Source organism: Telmatherina bonti (assembly GCF_933228915.1).
Source record: "Telmatherina bonti genome assembly, chromosome: 2".
Lineage (NCBI taxonomy): Eukaryota > Metazoa > Chordata > Actinopteri > Atheriniformes > Telmatherinidae > Telmatherina > Telmatherina bonti.
The window spans coordinates 33,157,023-33,176,252 of record NC_136620.1 but is presented as its reverse complement, the minus strand read 5'-3'; the positions used below and the strand labels follow the sequence as shown (position 1 = coordinate 33,176,252).

At 39.9% G+C, this 19,230-nt stretch overlaps 1 protein-coding gene across 1 annotated transcript in view; it reads left to right on the top strand.

Moving 5' to 3' along the window:
- The window catches only part of mapk8ip2 (mitogen-activated protein kinase 8 interacting protein 2), a gene marked incomplete at both ends in the record, with an annotated part of 30,192 nt that extends 11,173 nt beyond the window's left edge, over positions 1 to 19,019 (top strand). Inside the window, 13 exons of the mRNA XM_079252711.1 lie at positions 1,176 to 1,281; positions 9,466 to 9,705; positions 9,800 to 9,878; positions 10,163 to 10,366; positions 10,781 to 13,019; positions 13,127 to 13,335; positions 14,209 to 14,284; positions 15,050 to 15,222; positions 15,323 to 15,432; positions 15,541 to 15,663; positions 15,772 to 15,842; positions 15,935 to 16,033; positions 18,947 to 19,019. Coding sequence (XP_079108837.1) covers positions 1,176 to 1,281; positions 9,466 to 9,705; positions 9,800 to 9,878; positions 10,163 to 10,366; positions 10,781 to 13,019; positions 13,127 to 13,335; positions 14,209 to 14,284; positions 15,050 to 15,222; positions 15,323 to 15,432; positions 15,541 to 15,663; positions 15,772 to 15,842; positions 15,935 to 16,033; positions 18,947 to 19,019 — 3,802 coding nt within the window. The remainder of the gene's footprint in view (positions 1 to 1,175; positions 1,282 to 9,465; positions 9,706 to 9,799; positions 9,879 to 10,162; positions 10,367 to 10,780; positions 13,020 to 13,126; positions 13,336 to 14,208; positions 14,285 to 15,049; positions 15,223 to 15,322; positions 15,433 to 15,540; positions 15,664 to 15,771; positions 15,843 to 15,934; positions 16,034 to 18,946) is intronic.
- Positions 19,020 to 19,230: the final 211 nt, after the last annotated feature.

Below are 19,230 nucleotides of genomic sequence, written 5' to 3'. Positions count from 1 at the left end.
AAAATAAACAACCAAATAAATAAATAAATAAATACTGAAATATTGCAAAAGCGCTATAAATGTAAAATCAAGCTCAGTACTCTTTTTTCCTGTCATTTTCCATTAATGTAAAGTTGAAGCATTTTATGGCTTCATTATCAGATATAACCTTGGATTTTGTCATTTGTTTAGTTGTTTAAATATAATTTTTTCCTATATGATAGAATATCTGATTAAAAAAAAAAAAACCCCAACAGTTTATGGTTCACAAATGGCTTTATTAATGTAACCTTCTCTTCGAAGTTTAACATCATCCTCACCCAATGACTTTTCTTTAAACTTAAACATGTTTACAGATCTTTTTATTCTAGTAGTTATTTTAGTTACTGCACACTGAACCAAACCAGCACCGTTAGGGAACATTTTGCATGTGACTTTAAGGCCCTCCCTTTGACCCCTCTTTTTCTTTACCCTTGCATTTATCCACATGTCCTCATTTATTCCACATAACTAATGTTTGCTCCATAGAACCAACTCATATCTATACGAACTATGTGGACTGTCCCCTTCTTCGTAAGAGAACTGCAATGCAGCATTTCCTGGGAAAACATTGCAAGCCAGCTGCTGCAGACTTGGAAGCCTGCTGAACGTAATGGAGCAAAGAAGAAATATAAACCTAAACAACAAAACCTTCATTATCACAGCTCATTACAGAACCCGGACAGCTCCCTGCTGTGGAACGCTGTTGTTCTAAATGAAAGTTTGGAGACTTTGGTGAAAGAAGAAACGACTAACAATATGTTCTGCTTTTGACAACATCCTCAGCTGATGCACAGCGCTGTAAAATTCAGTCAACTGAATTTGACATCCTTGCTTTAAATGATGCTGCTTTATGCATCGTTCCTATTCTAGCTGGGTTGTTGGAATATGTCACACCTTGTGGCGATGGGTCTCATTGAAGAGAGGAAAGCGATGGGTAATACTGTGGCTGTGTGAGTTCAGTAAACAGGACCGAAACCCAAACACAGCCTGACATGAGTTAGAGCGGGTTTCCTCTTCAGCGGGGTTGAATGTGTGGAAATAAATCAAAGAGAAATTTCCTTCTGGGGTGTTCATTGATGAAAGAAAGATATTGCAGTCAGCAGTGTTCCCTTTCACAGCTTTTAGTGAGTATAATCTCTCTCCTGCGTTCTTAGGCCAGCCCACGATATCAGCTTGGAGGAGTTCGATGATGAAGATCTCTCTGAAATCACAGACGACTGTGGGATCGGACTCAACTATGACTCTGATCCATATGAGAAGGTAGGCTTGTTTTTACATGTTTCCATTTGTTAATATTTATTTATTTAACAGAAGTCTTTTTTTCCCCTCAAATTCTAATGCAATCGCTGTGATTTTTAGACCATAATTTAAATCTTTTTTCTCATTTTGTTACAGTAAATACTAATAAATTGGTATCCAATAACCTTTTACTGGGCAAAGGACCATATCTGATCACGTCTTTGGACATACAAAAGACCTCTGCATGCTAGTCCATGCAATCATAGCACCCAGTCTCAGTTTTCCACACCAGTCAACAAGCATTAGGTTACATCCCAGCTGTTTCATTAAGATCAGAAATTTGAAAAGACTTTTTGTACTGACCACCAACTACTGTATAACTTTTATTTTAGTAAAACGTATTTAGATTGCAACCCTAAAAAGTCAAACGTATCATATTTGATACACATTTTCTGAGATGTTTTGCATTACTTTGTGGTAAAAACTTTGCTCAAAATACTGTTGAACATAATCTGATACCCGGAAGCTTGCACTATAATAACTCAGACATATTACATGGTTATAAACAGAAAATGGTAATAAATGGTAAATGTTGGCCTTTCGAACAAAATTTGTTGGATTTTTTGAAAGGGCCAAATAAACACTTGTGATTAAAATTGGACATTTCTTACTATTTTTTCATCGGTCAGGCTTTAAAGGATTAAAGTCTTGTATTAGCCCCCAGAGCTATAAAAACACTCATCTATGGTTCAACATTTAGATTTTTGAGTGTTTCAGTGATGAAAGGTTAAAGAGCTTGTCTGTCTGTCTTTGTGGATGAAGATGATCATAGATGATTAATATCAGCCTGAAGATGAAACCTACCAAGTACTGCAACATGAAAAGTCTAAGTCAAAGATAGACCACCTGTCCTCTCAGCTCGAGATCGCAGGTTCAGATCCTGCTCCCACAATCACCGACTTTTCTATTTTGATCCCACTCCCTAATGGTTAGGTGTGGAATTTAAAATACTTGGTCTAAGTTCTAAAAATATTCAGTCACAGACAACACAATGTTGTACTGATAGGTTTCAGCTCCTACTGTTGTCCTGACCCAATGGCAAACACAACTACGTACCAAAACAGTGTAATCTCACCAGTTTTAATCCTGGATTATGAATCTATATGATGTGTGTGCTGACCAGTGTTTCTATTAAACAGTTTCTGATGAAACCAGACTGATATAATGGAAAAAGGAATGTGCTTTTTCTGATAAAAACTCACTTTTTGACTATGTTACATGACCAGAGTTAGAGATTTTTCGGCCTAGCACTCTTTAATTGTGAAGCTTTAACATAGACCAGCTATGTTTCAGCTCAATTAATAAATATCTAATAAGTGAAGTGAAAAAAAGTTTTTATGGCTTGGTTTCTTTTTTAGCTTTAATTTATCTGTACAATGCCACTTCTCCTTGCTTAAATGTGTCAGCTTCTTAGGCTAAAAACAGCCTAAGTTTTGTGTAACCAGAAGGGTTGGGTCGATCACCCTGCATTTACTCTCATTTTATAGAAATCATGCTGGTTCTGAGTAAAAGACATTTTGGAACCTGCTGGGCTTTTAATGAAATTGTATGAGGCCTTTTCTATATACTGACCATGTTCAAACTACTATGTCAATAATTTGGTCCTACCACAAATCTTTCCACCATAGACTTTAATTATACAGTCATCCTAGACCATTTCTTTTCCATGTCCATCCTTTGAGATGTAAATGTTTTATGCTGGTGGCGTTGAGCCATGGCTGCAGCAGAGGGTGGGTGACCCAGTGCAGTTTGCTGCTATGCAGAGACAACCTCCTTCCCTCCCTCCCAAGTGTGTCTCCCTTCCTCGCTATGCAGAGTGTTGCTTAGAGACGGAGCTCACACTCCCTCCTCGGTTTCTGCCACCCCTCTACCCTTCTCCCCTTAAAGCTTTTTTTCCCCTCTCCGCTCCCTTTCTTTCTTCCTTTCCGAGGTGCCTGGGAATGGTGATTTAGCTTAGGGATGGTTGGCTCCGAGAGTTAAGCTCTTGGCGTAAATATGTGCTAGATATTTTGCATCCTCCACTTTAATCCCACCAACAAAAACAAATTATGGAAAGCTCACAAAGCATGTCTGTAAGAGAATTGTTTTTGCTCATCATATAGGAAAAACTCTAGAGAAAGGGAGAGTGGATGTTTTTTTTACCCTCACATGTCATACAGTGCTAAACCCTACAATCTGTGCCCGTTTTGGTGATTTGTGCTTAAACACACACACACATCTGCAAAAGCCTTGACTGCTCACTTCATAAGCATAAAAGTGCAGGGCAGAGACAATGTCGCTCCTTGTTACATTACGTCATCGCCCAGAGGAAGTAATCTTGCTGACATGGGATAGATAAGACACACAACCTCAGTGTGTGTGTGTATGTGTATGTGTGTGTGCGTTTTTAAATAAGGAGGAAAAAACAGGCGAGGCAGAGAATTTCATGCCCAGGGTGTTTTACATGCCTGCATCAGTAAAGTGGATGACACTTTGTCAGCACAGCATCATCCTCATCATCAGCAGTCTTTCTCTCGTGCAGCACAGTCCTCTGATGAGGAGCAAGGTTTTCATGTCAGTATGATTCAGTCACATCGGCCAGCATGTCTTTGAAGTTCAGGCAGCTCATCTAAATGGTGAGATTATCCTTCAGCTCCAATCCCCAGCTCTGATAATTTCGAATTCGTCGTGGGGTTCGGGTCTTAATCTGAATACCGCATTGATTTGTGATTCACCTTTGAGCTGTACACACAGACTGTACATGCTTGCAGATCATAGATTGTATATAAAGAGATGGACAGAGTCTCCGTGATGTCACCCGTAGGTTTCTGAAGAGCTGAATTGAAGCTCAGCGTCATGCGCATCGTCTTGCCCGGAAAATACAAATATGGGCAAAGAGGTGGAGCTGAGAGGACAGCCGTGAGCGTCATGGCGGTTGATTGACATCGAGCGAACTCCGAGCTTTCTGTAGCTAAAAGCTAACCGAGCTAACTCCGAGATAACAGGAGCTAACCAGCTAACGGAGGTAAGCGGGCTAAAGCTAAGTCACGTTATTAACCGGCTAAAAACCATGGTTGTTCTAAGTTCTTCTTACTTGAAGCCAGAGATTGGTACCTGTCAATCAAAAGGACACGCCCCTAAATTTGCCGAACTTCGAGATTAAATTACTTTAAAACGGGCGAGTTAGAAAAAAATTCACTCCCCCCACAGTTGCCATGAAGGTAAACCTGACCTATAAACCGAAAATGGATTTTTGAACCAGGCTGTAAACATGTTTATTTTGTCCGTGAAGTTGGTCTTTTTAACATGGGAGTCTATGGGGATTTGCTCTGTTTTGCAGCCAGCCCCTAGTGGATGAAGGGGGAACTGCAGTTTTATGCACTTCCGCATAGGCTTCGCTTTTAACCGCCGGAGGTTGCAGCTTGGTGCAGACACACTTGATGTCTTGAAGCAGCTGTTTTAGTCATCTTGAAGTGAGGGCACGCAACTTAATGCCAGAATGTTGTAACACTTCTGGCCAAAACCACTTCTGTCCTATTTTAATTCCTGTGGTGTCACTTGGAGACAGTGTGTTTCAAACTTGTGATTTGCTGTTTTGTTTTTCCTCTTACGATTTTTTAATCAGTAAGAAGAGAGACCGCAGCAGTTTTACATACACACCCTGCTGCTCGCTACCTCATTTCGCCCCTGAATTTAACTTCCTGTCTTACTAATAGCCGTCCCAAACTCTCCAGAGCCCTGATTGAACGGCATGAGTGCATGCATAATTCAATATGTGACAGAGGAATGGTGTCTCTTTCTCAGCTGTGCTCCTTTTCTTAGTCCAAAATATTCAGTTCAATTCAGCTTTATTTGTACAGCACCACTTCACAACTATGTCATCTCAGGGCGCTTTACAGACACATCAATTCAAGCCAATTCAGGATAATTAGCTTTGTTAAGGGAAACCGATAGATTGTTATGAGTCTTGTCTTTGATCCAATCCCCCATCTTGCATGAATTGACAGCAATGACATTTATAGACACACTCATACTGTTAGTGTGTCTCATACAAACTCATTCTTATCTTTATATGTATAGTAAGAATTTCTTAACGATGCATTTCTAGCTGGTAGTTGCATAAATAACTTGCAGGACGTGTAACTGTGTCGCTTTTTGTACATTTTTAAAAAAAACAGTTTCCATAATCATTCATATCACTGCAAAGTAAACAGTGCCAAACCCTTTGTTTACCATTTTACAACTTCATTTGCTACGTTTACAGGGGACTTTTAATTCCTGTTTAATTCTGAATTAAAGTTAATTACGCTTTAAACTGATGAAAAAAGACCAGAACTGCTCTGGATATTTTTGCATGTATCCGAGTTTTGCTTCATTCTTCCTTTGCTGTGATTTCAACTTTGAGTGAATGGCTTTCTTTCCTTAATTGAGATCTTCTGTTCCACAGATTCATTCCTGAGATATGTCTTTGCACCTTGACTACGTTGTTTAAAGCATGCAAACAATGCTCGCACATCAATCTCCAAGTGAAATTATCTCTCGGTTTGGAGGCTTTTCCTTTCTGATGATAAATAAAACTCATCCTTCAGTCTAAATATTTTCATTGATGAAATCCTTATACTTTTTTGCACCCTCTGTCAGCAAAAATTTCCTACTTATAATTTTTCTTTGTTGGTGTTTGATCTTCTGACTCTTGGCAAACCTTGGAAAAGTGGATTTTGGAGAAAGACTTCACTTGGAACAGAACTGAACCGCTTCAATGGACAGCAACAACATCTTGGAGTTGTCCAGCAAATTAAAAGGCTTAAAATTATGAGAGGATTATTTTCAATATTTTTTCCTTGTTTTTTTTCCTTATTTTGTTACACGTGTATGTTATTTCCAAGCTAAAGTATTGCTTTATTATCTAGATTTACTTTCTTTTTTTTTTTTAAATGCAGGTTATTTGTGCTTTCTTCCGATTACAAAGTTAAGCTGGTGTTTGCTTGAGGATCATATCTCTCTTATAATTTTCTCATTTAGCCTATTAGTTCAGCAGGCAGGATGACTTCCCAGTTTGACCCGGAGCCTCTATTTCCTGCAATGCAAATATAATTTTGTAAAGCGAGGCTGCCATGTCACTGATCTGCTGGTGTGCTGCAGAGTCAATAAGTATAGAATTAGCCATGCTGAACAAGCCTGCAATCTCCTAATTGCAGATTTAAAATGCTGCACAGCCTTCAGCTACTTTAGTTGCAGTTTCATCTCCACTAGCTGCTGCTGAAAAGCAGGAATAAATACAATCTGTAGCTGAAATTTAGAAGTTTAACAATTTTGCACAAAGGCAGTTGGTGTAGGAACAGGAGTGGTTGGATTCATTCATAACGCCTCCCCCCTGCGGAGTGCAGGGTTGTCTGCTGACTGACAGAAGAGGCACAGTCACAGGACTGGAAGGGATGTCCTTGGGAACTGGAAACTGGAGAGATCGATTCTTGCCAACACACAACTCTTATTTATAGTTTTTGTTTTTACTTTAAGCCTGCCTGTCTAACTGTCTGTCAGGTGGCCTTGCAAGTGGATGTTTCCTGACAGTGCATGTTTTTCTAGCAAGGCAGATAAGGCCTTTTCACAACCCAGTTAAGGAGCTTTGGGTTTTTACATGATATACCCATAAGAGATGGATTATAACAGGTTAGTTTGCATTTGCTCTGAGAACAGTGGCTCTTTTCCAAACATGAACTCACATCCTAACTGCTAAATGATCAAATATAGATATGTTAATCAGATAGAAGTGTGCATATTCATGTGTGCTCCCCAGGCAGTAGACTGGGTGTTAATTTCAGTTGCTGTAGCATAAAGTGGATGCACAAAGCGTCAGCAGAACTGTGAGTGGGGTGGATGGGGGAGAGAGTGAGCTCTGATTCCTCCATTAAACAGACTGCGCTGAGATGCAACAGAAACTGCTGTGCTGTTCAAACTGTAAAAACAGACAAATCAATCCCAGTAACTGCGTTGTCAGATTCAGAGTTGGGAAGCAGTGATGCACAACCGTGGGGTGAAAATGTATTCAATGAACTGGTTGAATTCCGTCAATAAAACGTGGCAATCTCTGCTTGTTAGATCTGACTCCGTAAATGTGCTGAGCACTTAAAAAACATGTTATATAAAAACACACAGACTCATGAAGGTGTGTTGTGTTAAACCTCAAAACCATTTAGTGCCTTGCTTTCTGGTAAACAAGCTGAAACCTGAGACACGTCAGATTGATCCCCCCGCTGCTGCTGTGCTACTCTATTATTCTATACTCTGCAAAGTTTTGCTTCTATTTGACAATGCTGATGCTGAGCGAGGCAGAAAGGATCCTCTTTAGAGCTGCTGAGTACAAAAAGATAGACAGAAAACGTATTTTATGGTATTCTAATCGTAAGCAATCACCTCACACATATGCTGGTAAAGACTTGGGACTTGGCAGTGCACACTAAAAACTTGTAAATGTTTCTCATTTACAGAATCTATGATGGTTTTATAATGATTTATGAGCTGCTTTGAAAGGACAATTTTCAGACCTCTATTGCCTGTTTTTTATTGTACAGTTTTTTGTATGCATGTAAAATGTTTGCAAAATCACCAAAAGAGGAACTTATTCTTTCCTTACACACCATTATAGTAAATTGCCTCAAACAGCTCACTGCCAATGCAGATTTTTCCTCCTTTTGGGATAAAAAAGGAATGTAAACAGTGTATGCATTATTTTTCAGTAATGTCATAAAGAGCTGCTTTCTTTTGAATCATGACTATCATCTGCATCTCAGTTTATCTGCTTCACATGACCGCATTGTTGCAAAATCATTGCTCATTTTGAAGAAATGAAGGTCACGAATGAGAAGGGCATGTGTGACATGTTAGTTGTGCGCCGTCTCTCATCACATGCCCTCTTGTGCACATCTGTGTTACTGTAAGCAGCCAATCAGAGCGTACACTCTTCATCTTCATTCTTGAATTGTCTGCAATATTGTTGGCCTAATCTGACCGTTTTCATTCATGAATTTTTTTTTTGTTTGTTTGTTTTACTTGTGCAGTTTATGCATCACAAATACTAGACTCTAATATAAAATCTAGTTCAACACATTAAAATGAATGAAAGAAGAAAATTTGGGTAAAAATATTTTTTTTCATATTGTTAAGATGTTTATGTTACCGGTCTGTGTTTTGTTGTTTAGAAACGTAGTAGTTAAAAAAAAAAAAAAAAAAAAAAAAAAAAAAAAAAAAAAATTTAACATGAGGTGTCATATCTTTTTTTTTAAATGCAGTTAATATTGTGATTCCATCCATCCATCCATCCATCCATTTTCTCATCTGCATGGTCTCATAAAAGGTTACAGGAAAGTTGGAGCCTGTCCCAGCAATCATTGGGTGAGAGGCAGGGTACATCCTGGACAGGTTATCAGTCCATCACAGGGCCATATTGTGATTTATTGTGATTCCTTCTTAACTATTTTGTTTATGGTTTTTGCAGTATTTCTTGTCAATATAAACATCTTATTATTCCAAAACAATGCTGCTGACACTCAAGGCTACACTTTACTTCTTCATCTTATTAACACACTCTTGCAGTTCAAAGATTCAAGGCTACAGAAAGAAGGTGTCAGCAAAAATGTGCTGCTACTGTAAAATTAGTTAGAGTTGACCCTCTCAGTGCTCTGATGTTTGTTGTACATGTGCACGACATTTAACTAATTTTCATTTCCAAAATATATTCACCTCAATCTTTTGTTGTTAGAACTGCAGCGTTTTTAATATGTGTGATTATTAGGCATGTCATTATTATTGGCCGCTATTAGCATTAGCATTAGCATGTCTTTTAATGACACAAGTGCTCATTTCAAACTCTTCAGCTCCACTAACTCTACATGACTAAATAATCATTAGGGGTGTTTGATATTGGCTTTTTTACCGATATCTGACATACCGATTTTGTCCAACTCTTAAATCCTGATACCGATATCAACCGATATTAATATTTGTAAGCAAGTTGTGCCAGACAAACAAAAATATTTGGAAAACCGTGATGTATGGTTTTCCAAATATTTTTGTTTGTCTGGCACAACTTGCTTCCCCTAATAATTATTTACTTTATAACAAATATCTATAATAAGCTCTTTTCTCTTTTCTTCCCTCTTGCTTCAGGATTCACTCATTCTGGAGAAGAGTGACATACACCACCCAGTCTGCTCCTTCCAAGATGACTTCCAAGAGTTTGAGATGATCGACGATGAAGATGAGGACGATGAGGAGGAGGAGGAAGACGAGGAAGATGTTGACCCCGATGCGCCCCCGTCTCCCTCTCTCTCCCCTCCTCCATCTCCTACTCTTGGGACGCTGAAGAGCAGACCCACCACACTGAACCTCACCACCGCCGTGTCACAGGTAAGCAGACTGACCCCAAACATGGAGCGTGTGTGATCTCTTCGCCATGGAAACCAGGGTTTTGAACGTTGCCTGCTCTCTTTGTTCTCATTAGGATTCCCTAAACAACAACAGCAGTTTATCTCCAAAGAAAGGAAGCTGGCAGGACTCTTTACGCAACCCAACCTCACAAGGTGAGAACGTCATAAGTTATCAATGAAAACCTGGGTGTGAACTGCTATGTTTTCATGTGTGTTTGTATTCATTTGTTTGTCCATTCACACTAAATAAAGACAAGGCATTACTAATTCAAATAAATTAATCTTTGTTATGCTATTCAAGCATTTTTACAACACTGGCAGCTCCAGTTTTATATGGAGCTGCCAGGTTCCTTTCAGATTAATTTAATGAAGCTCAGCTGTTATACAAAGCTGGGTTTATAACACAGTTAGGAAATAAATATCTACTGTACCTCCAGGCCGTCTGTCTCCAACCCACTCATGTTTGGAGGATGGTAGTCATGTGACAGGCCAGTGCCCAGCCTCTCCAGTTTCCCAGGCTCCAGGGTCTCAGAGCAAAGGTACTCCACCAAAACAGGCAGGGGAGGGCGGGAATCCCCAGTCTCCTCATAGGCCCCTCCTCTGCGACATGGAGGGCAACAGGCGGGAAAGGCCCGAATACGGTAACAAGAAGGCCAGCCCAGCAAGCTTAGAGACCATCCCATTGACATCAGTGTTATGTGGTGCTGTTTTGTGAAATGATGTGATGTGAGTTTGACCTCAACGGGAAGTTCAGCGAACACTAATGTGTTCATTTGTAGAAACAGCGATGCTTTAATCTGCAACTTAAGGGATCTAAATGAGTTGTTTCCATTTGAAAGAGTTTGCTGAACTTGTTCCTCTTATGTAATTTTAAATCATCTGAATTTTTTTTTGTCTTGTGCAAGTAGTGCTTTATAGCTATCTCTGTCTTTAACATTTACTTTTTTTTTTATTTCCAACCTTGTTTTGGACTCATCTTCATAATCATCAGTGTTATGCTGTACAATCAAAGTCTTATGCCCTTTCTTCTTTCTCCGCAACTTTTTTCTTCACAGGTTCTTTTGGTCAGCATAAGTCTCACCCACGTGCTGCTGACTTCGCTGAGTCAAAGGCAGATCCTTTAATCCAGACAGCCAGAGTACCTTCTGTTGACGAGCACTCCCAGTGTTCAGATACAGAAGTGGACCATGACCTCAACAGTGATCACAACCACAAACACTTAAACCGGCGGGCCACCGACACCTACACAATCACCAGTGAGTCAGGTTTGGAGCCGGAGAATGATCTGGACCCAGATGGAACCAGTCGCTGCTTGTCATCCACTGCCCCTCTGGGAGCCAACGATGGTGCCGACACACCCTTGTCTGAGGAAGAGCTGGAGAAGGATTTTGAAGTGGAGTTCATGTGTAAAGAGACCTACGATATGGTGTGTAAAGAAAACCAATCATCGTATGTGGAATTTCCCTCCATCGAGCCCTCCGAGCCTACGTCTTTGTCCACCTATCGGTCATCAAGCCACTCAGAAGCTCACAATCAGTCCAGAAGTTTAGATGCTCAAGCAGTGTCTACTATGGAGGCAGCAGCCAATGATTCCAACTCTCCATCCTCAGATCCAGGGATAGCGGATATGAACCAGCAGGGATACATGACTTCAGACCAGGACAAGGACCTCAGCTCTCCCGGCTCTGACTCTGACCTTGAAGGGGAGCTGGAAGCAGCTTTTGCTTGTGGAGGACCTGTAGTTTCCAACATGATCTCTTCCATCTCAGAGACAGAGTTGGACCTGACCAGTGATGAGAGCAGCAGTGGCCGTTCATCTCACCTCACCAATTCCATTGAGGAAGCCAGCTCGCCAACATCAGACCAGGAACTGGATCCAGATACAGAGTTGGAGCAGGATAGTGGAATCGTTGGGCTGAAAGCTTCATTGCTTTTGGGTCAGCCTGACCCAATCAAAGAAGGCTCTATTCTACCCTCTCCTTCCCCTCTTCCTTCACCTACTATTGCTACACCCTCCCCTGTTGACTCACCCATCTTACCGCCTGAGTCCTATGATGATGGTCAAGCTCTGATAGGCCTACAGAGTGTAGATGATGAGCTGCCATATGAACACCAAGCTGACCCAGATGAGACCTTACCTCCAACCCAATGCTGTGAGGATGGCCTTGCAAGACCAATGGTTCTCCAGATAGAACCAGACCACAGCTTGGAGAGCTTCAAGCGCTCCTTCTACTTGCCAGTGGGGCCAAGGTTAATGCCAAGTGCAGATGAATATGATGGAACAAGTGAGGGAGACTCTGAATCAGAAAGTGAAGATGAGCTGAGCGAGAATTCAGACTCTCCCTGGCTTCTCAGCAACTTGGTCAACAGGATGATCTCAGAGGGCTCATACCCAATCAGCTGCCCAGAAGACTGCTTCAAGAGAAAGGTGTCTGTGTCTGATACCATCTCACCATCTTCAGATTTTGGAGAGGGAGATAGTTTCAATGATGAGGACCAGGAGAAGAAAGCAGGGATGGAAAGGTCGCAAGAAGGGGATAAAGAAGGTCAAGGCTGCAGGAAGGAGAGGATGGAGCATGGAGCGAGGGTTAGGAATGTGGAGTCTAGAAAAGAAGGAGAAAGTGTAAATACTCATGTCTATATGAGCAACCCTACAGGAGATACCATAACCCCGCTGAGTTTTAAGTGTTGCACAGACGTTGAGGGAAGGAGCTCCTTGTATACCAATAAAGACTGTGACAAGAATTCGACAGCAAAATCATCTAAAAATGTTGGGATCCATCAGGAGGATGAGGAGCCCAATAATGACTTGACGATGCTGGAGGGAAGAAGGGATTTAGACTCACCCAGTCTTACTGAGAGTGTTGTCAGTGACAAGGATGAAGGACGGGAAACTGAGCCCAGGCCGACAAGTCGCTCATCAGCATCTCTGGAGCGTATCACGGAGGTCAAACACAGCCTGACCCTGGACTTACCTACTGCACAGACCAACCGCTGTTTCAGTTTCAGCTACTCTACAGACAATGATGAAGACGAAGACAATGGTGACTCTTACCCTTTCCTGAGCAGCTTGGGGAAGCAGTCCTATAGTGGCAGTGACTTAGAGCTCGACAGCTCACCGCCCATTGATTCCAGTGTTCAAGATCATCCGTTGCCTGACCATGACCTTCCACTGTGTGAGAAAAGCTTGGCTCTGAGACAACCAAATGAAGATGATGGCCTGGCCTATGACTCCATGAAGTATACATTGGTAGTGGATGAAAATACAACACTGGAGCTAGTTAGTCTTAGAAGGTACGCCTCCCAACACATTTAAGAACTAGGACTATTAAAAGTCAAGCTCTTTTGTATTCTACTCTTCCCAGTGTTCAAGCCTTTAGCTCAATATTATATCCTCTCAGGTGCACCTCTGTTCTGAGCGATGACAGCGAGCTTTCGACTATCTGTGATGAGGAGCCTTTGGGGACAGGTGAGATGGGCTATGGTCGTGATGATGAAGAAGTGAGGCCAGAACTTCTCAGCTCTTCAGAGGACTCGTCTCCTGAGGCTGACATCCCATTTTCTAAGAAGTTCCTAAATGTGTTTGTCAACAGCACCTCACGCTCCTCCAGTAAGCTGCAAACATTTCCATTCCCTGCAATGGTTTAAGAAAAATCTTTATATTCTATTTTACTGAGAGGTAGTTTGCATAATTAAAGATAAATATATATGTGTACACTACCAGTCTGGACACACTTTCCTATTAAATTAAATTGAAAAAGTGTGTCCATTTGTGTGTGTGTGTGTGTGTGTGTATATAAATATATCTATATATATATCTATATATCTATATATCTATATATATATATATATATATATATATATATATATATATATATATATATATATATATATATATATATATATATATATATATATACATATATATTTCACTCATCAATGTCAGTACGATACATGAAATTATCTAAATTTAGCAGGAGACCCCCACACAGCCAATGGAACTCCAGTACACCATCAATCAGTGTTCCTGCTTCAAGATTTATATCTGTAATAAAGGGTGATTTTCATAATGAATAGCTCATTATAAAGGTTTTCATTTGCATTTCCTTTTTTCACACATTAGCCACCTTTCACTTATACTCCACGATAAAAGATTTCCATAAGAATAGAACAGGTACAAATGTTTGCACATATATATATATATATATATATATATATATATATATATATATATATATATATATATATATATATATATATATATATATATATATATATATATATATATATATATGTATATATATATATATATATATATATATATATATATATATATATATATATATATATATATATATATATATATATATATATATATATATATGTAAAATGAAAGACATATATATCTATTTATATGTATATATATTTTAAATATGTTTTAAGAAAGACAGATATCTTAACTTGTGCCTCATCTCCTGTGTAGGCACAGAATCTTTCGGGCTTTTCTCGTGTACCATCAATGGAGAGGAGAGGGACCAGACACACAGGGCAGTCTACAGGTACGTTTTCAGTGCAGAAAGACAACAAAAACAACAATGCAGTGACAACAAAAAGTAAAGATCAATAATAGAATTCAGAAATTAGAATTGTGTTTAGCCCTGCGATGGACTGGTGAGGGTGTACCCCTCCTTTCACCCAAAGACTGCTGGGATAGGATCCAGCTTCCCCGCGACCCTGAATTAAGCGGTTCGGAAAATGAATGAATGAATGAATTGTGTTTATTCAAAATGATTTTATAAGATGTAATTTTCTAACAGGTATTTAGGGAGGGGAGGGAGTCTGTTGTGTAGATAAACTATAAGACATTTCTTTGTTTTGTGGTTTCTCCATGTATGGAGGTCCTACAGCAGTACATAACTAATTACATTAGGGAGGAAAGCTGGTCGCCTGGTTACAGCTGGAGCTGCAGGGGTGTCTGACAGTAATCTGATCAGCCGCCACCTGCGTCCCTGTGTATGTCCCTGTGTGTGTCCATGTGTGTGTCCTTCTGTGTGTATGTATTTGTCCACCAAACACAAATAGCAAAAGCTACACGGTAATCTATAAAGCTATTGTAAAGCTATTGTAATCGTCTCCTTCCATTCACTCCATAATGTTTTGTTACCAGCTTTTTCCTCACTCCACTCTCTCCTTCCTTGGTGGAAGACTCCTGAAAACAAAGAAGATGCCTCCTGAAAAAAAAAACAACAAAAAAAACCGCAATCTACAAGAGATGGGATGACACCACTTTCATATATCTTTGTTCTCTCTGCTGCCCTCTGCAGGTTTATTCCAAGACATGCAGATGAGCTGGAGCTGGATGTAGATGATCCGTTATATGTTGAGGAAGAGGAGGATGACTACTGGTACAGGGGCTATAACATGCGGACAGGGGAGAGAGGGATATTCCCTGCTTTCTATGCCCATGAGGTCATAGGCCAGTCCAAGGAGCTGCTGGGTGGGTAGAGTGATGCATCCTTCTTTTGTTTTGTGAAACTGAAAATTGAAAAGAAATCAGTGTTTTTTATGATTACTATTTCTTTCTCCACACCATCCAGGCATGAAAAGAAATCCAGCATGGATTGAGACTTTCAATGTTCAGTTTTTGGGGTCTGTTGAGGTACCTTATCACCAAGGCAACGGGATTCTATGTGCTGCCATGCAAAAGGTGAGAAGAGCAAACATATGTGCAGTTAGATGAAACTTTCGGCACTTACTGAATGCACAGTTAAAATCCTATTATCTTATTGTGATTGGGATTTTTTTTGTCTGTCAGATTGCGATATCCAGGAAACGGACAGTACATGTGCGACCTCCTTCTCTGTGCGAGCTGGAGATCAGCTTGCAAGGAGTGAAACTAATCATGAGCCTGGAGGATGAATATGACACCCTGGATGAGGTTAAGACAAATGAACGCATCAATAAATAAGTATGAAATCCTTTAACATCAGTCATTAATCGGTTATTTCGTTCTGCTTTCGGCCTTTCTGTCTCTTTCCATCCTCAGTATGACAGATGTAGTCACTTCTTCCAGATGAAAAACATCTCGTTCTGCGGATGCCATCCGCGGAACAACTGGTAAACAAACATCCGCATCCTCTGGCCTCCTGCTTCAGAGTCACTCTGTAACATCTGACTGATTGCATCACATTGTTTTCTTTCCTCTGCAGCTACTTTGGCTTCATCACTAAGCATCCGATGCTGAACAGATTTGCATGCCATGTGTTTGTGTCCCAGGAGTCCATGCGGCCTGTGGCTGAGTGTGTTGGGTATGTCCAGATTGTCATCATCGTATAAATTACTGTTGGAAATAAAAAAAAAAACAAAAAAAACAAAAAAACTCCATGAAATGACAGACATTCAGATCAGTGAGAATGCACAGGTTTTTACTTGCAAGGAACTCGCATGAGTAAAAAGACAATGTTGACCAAACATTCAGCTTAGAACAACCTTCTTATACACACCCCTTCCCCCAAACAGAAAATCCCCATGGGGTAGAGTGTAATCTCTGCCCATGATGTAAGACCCCAGGGTGAGTTTTGACAGGTCCAGCAAGAGGGCAATAATGTCTTTTAGCAGTTGGTCTTACTTTTCAGAGACACTCTAAAGTAGGAGAGAAGAAACATACACATACAGAGTTCTGGTCAGGTCTTCTGTCCTCCATACATAAATACAAAATCTTCTCTGAATAAGAAGAATACCCAGGGTTTTACCTGTTGTTCTTCTTTTCTGCTTAACTGGAGTTGAAGCTTTGGAGTTACTTAGAAGTTTCAGTAAACTTGAATAACATCCTCGGCAGATACTGCTGTCAAGAAGGAGATACTGTATGTCGATACTTAAAAATCAGATCGGCGCAGGGCCTGTTTCATCAATCAAGAAATCAGCAATGCCCCAAATTTACTCCTGTGTGCAAACTAGTGTGCTGTAAGTCTTTATTTAAAGAGCTGTACTTGTACTCTGCATTGGGATGATGATCTTTGGCTGGTTATGTCATCAACCTGGTCAAAATGAATTTTGCTGTCTGGGATTATAATGGTTCAAAGTAACTGGATACACAGACTCAACTTCTGTACTCCACGGTAGCCTAGCGGTTGCCACTGTGGCCTCACAGCAAGAAATTGCTGGTTGGAGCTTGTGGAGTTTATATGTTCTCTCCGTGCATGTGTAGGTTTTCTCTAAGTACTCTGGTTTCCTCCCACCATCCAAAGACATGCATGTTAGGTTAATTTGTTACTCTAAATCAGAGTTTAATCAACCACTGTGCTGTCGCACACGAGTGTGCCTTGAGAGATTTTCAGGTGTTCCCTGAGAAATTACCCAATTTCACCTAATTGGTCTAAAAAGCAGCTCTGTGTTCATTCAAACATACCCCAGTGAAAGACAATAAAATTCCTTCTTCTTGTGTTTATCTGATTTCTATTCAAGATTTATGTTATTAATGCAGACTTAAAAAAAAAACAAACAACATTTTGGTTTGTGGTGTGCCTTGTGATTTCTTTCGTGAAAAAAGTATGCCTAACCTAAAAAAAAAAAGGTTGAAAAACACTGCTCTAAATTTTCCCCAGGAGGGATTGTAAGTGTGAATGGTTGTTTGTCTCTCTGTGATGGGCTGGTGACCTGTCCAGGATGTACCCTGCCTCTCGCCCAGTGATTGCTGGGATAGTGATCCAGCTTCCCCACAACCCTTAATTGGACTAAGAGGTTCAGAAAATGACTGATTACTGAACTTCAACATTTCCTTTTACGTTACTTTGCAGCTGCTCTCCAGTTCATTTATTGAACTTTCTATTTTCCCGGTATTTAACTGACTGTACAGCAGTAGCTTTTAGTTGTTTGTGTCTTACAGAATCAAGTGTGAAGTTGTGTTTGCAAAGTTTTTGATTGCGCCGACAGGATGCGATTGTTCCTTCTTGTCTCATTTTAATGAATGTGCAAATGAATCAACATCTTTCCTACAATTGCTACGTAATTTACTCCTGATTTATCATCATATTTTTTCTGATTTGGCAAATATTTTTCTAGCTGAAGTAGATTAACCATCTCTACCTTTAGTGGCTTCATCTTTTACAAAGGTTCACACTTTAATAATCTTACAGCACCATAATGTCTATATAAACATAGCACTATGAAGAAACTAATCATTCTAATTTATTACTTTAACCACATTGAGATTTTTCAAGCAAGACCTTTACTTCTAATTAAGATTCTTTTTTTGGTTTATTTGCTTGCTTTTTTGAAGATTTTGGATACTTTTCCAAATACCACATGGACCTAAATTAGATACAGTCTGGTGGTTCATCTGCTTTACTTTTATGCACGTCGGATTTGATGTAATCCATTGGTTTCTTTAGCAGGACCATCTTTTCATGTACTGACATGAACATAATTATGATGAATTAAACTAATGTTAATTTGTAATTAATTTCAATTAGTTCAATTATCATTTAGACTTGACAGGAATATAATTTAATTGAATCTTTAAAGGAGCTTTTGGAGTAATCTCCATTGTGAGAATGACTCACATTTTTGGTGGTATATCAATAAAACTGAAAGTTTGCAACAGGAGTCAAATCCCATCAGCCATAGTGGTGTTTTTTTATTTTTTATTTTAGCCCTAAAGATACAAGTAGTTCAAGTTTGTGTGAACTGGAAGCAGGCAGAGAGGTTTTTTGGTTATGTGTCATCATCTAATTAATTTGTATTAACTTTATTTTTTATTAAGATTAACATATTTGTTTGTATGACATAAACATTCATTCATTTATTCATTATTCTAACCGCTTAATCCAATGAAGGGTCGCTGGAGCATATCCCAGCAGTCTTTGAGCGAAAGGCAGGGTACACCCTGGACAGGTTACCAGTCCATCGCAGGGCCACACAGAGACAAACAATCACTCACGCTCACTCCTAAGGCAATTTAGAGTAACCAATTAACCTAACATGCATGTCTTTGGACGGTGGGAGGAAGCCAGAGTACCCAGAGAGAACCTACGCATACACGCGAAGAACATGCAAACTCCAAATTGAAGGGCCACTGCCCAAACCTCGTCCCAGCCAAGGATCGAACCAGCGATCTTCCATAAACATTCTTTGAAAAACTAAGAGAACTGTGAAAATTTTGAACAAAATATCCTATACTGGTGCAGAGACAAATAATAAGATCCTATACATCTTTTTTGCAGACGGGCTTTCCAGGAGTACTACCAAGAACATCTGGAATATGCCTGCCCGACCGAGGACATCTACCTGGAGTAAGATGGGTTGCCATGACAACCTTCCTCTGAAGGCTTATGTACATTCATAAAACTCGCCACTAGAGGGCGCTGTCAATTTTATTTATTTATTTTGCTCCATTGTAAAATACTCTCCTGTATCCTGCTAAAACTGGGATCCTCATTTCTACAGTTTGCTAGTCACTTAACTCATTTCGATCATCTCCTTGTTTAATTCCATGTTCTGGATGGAT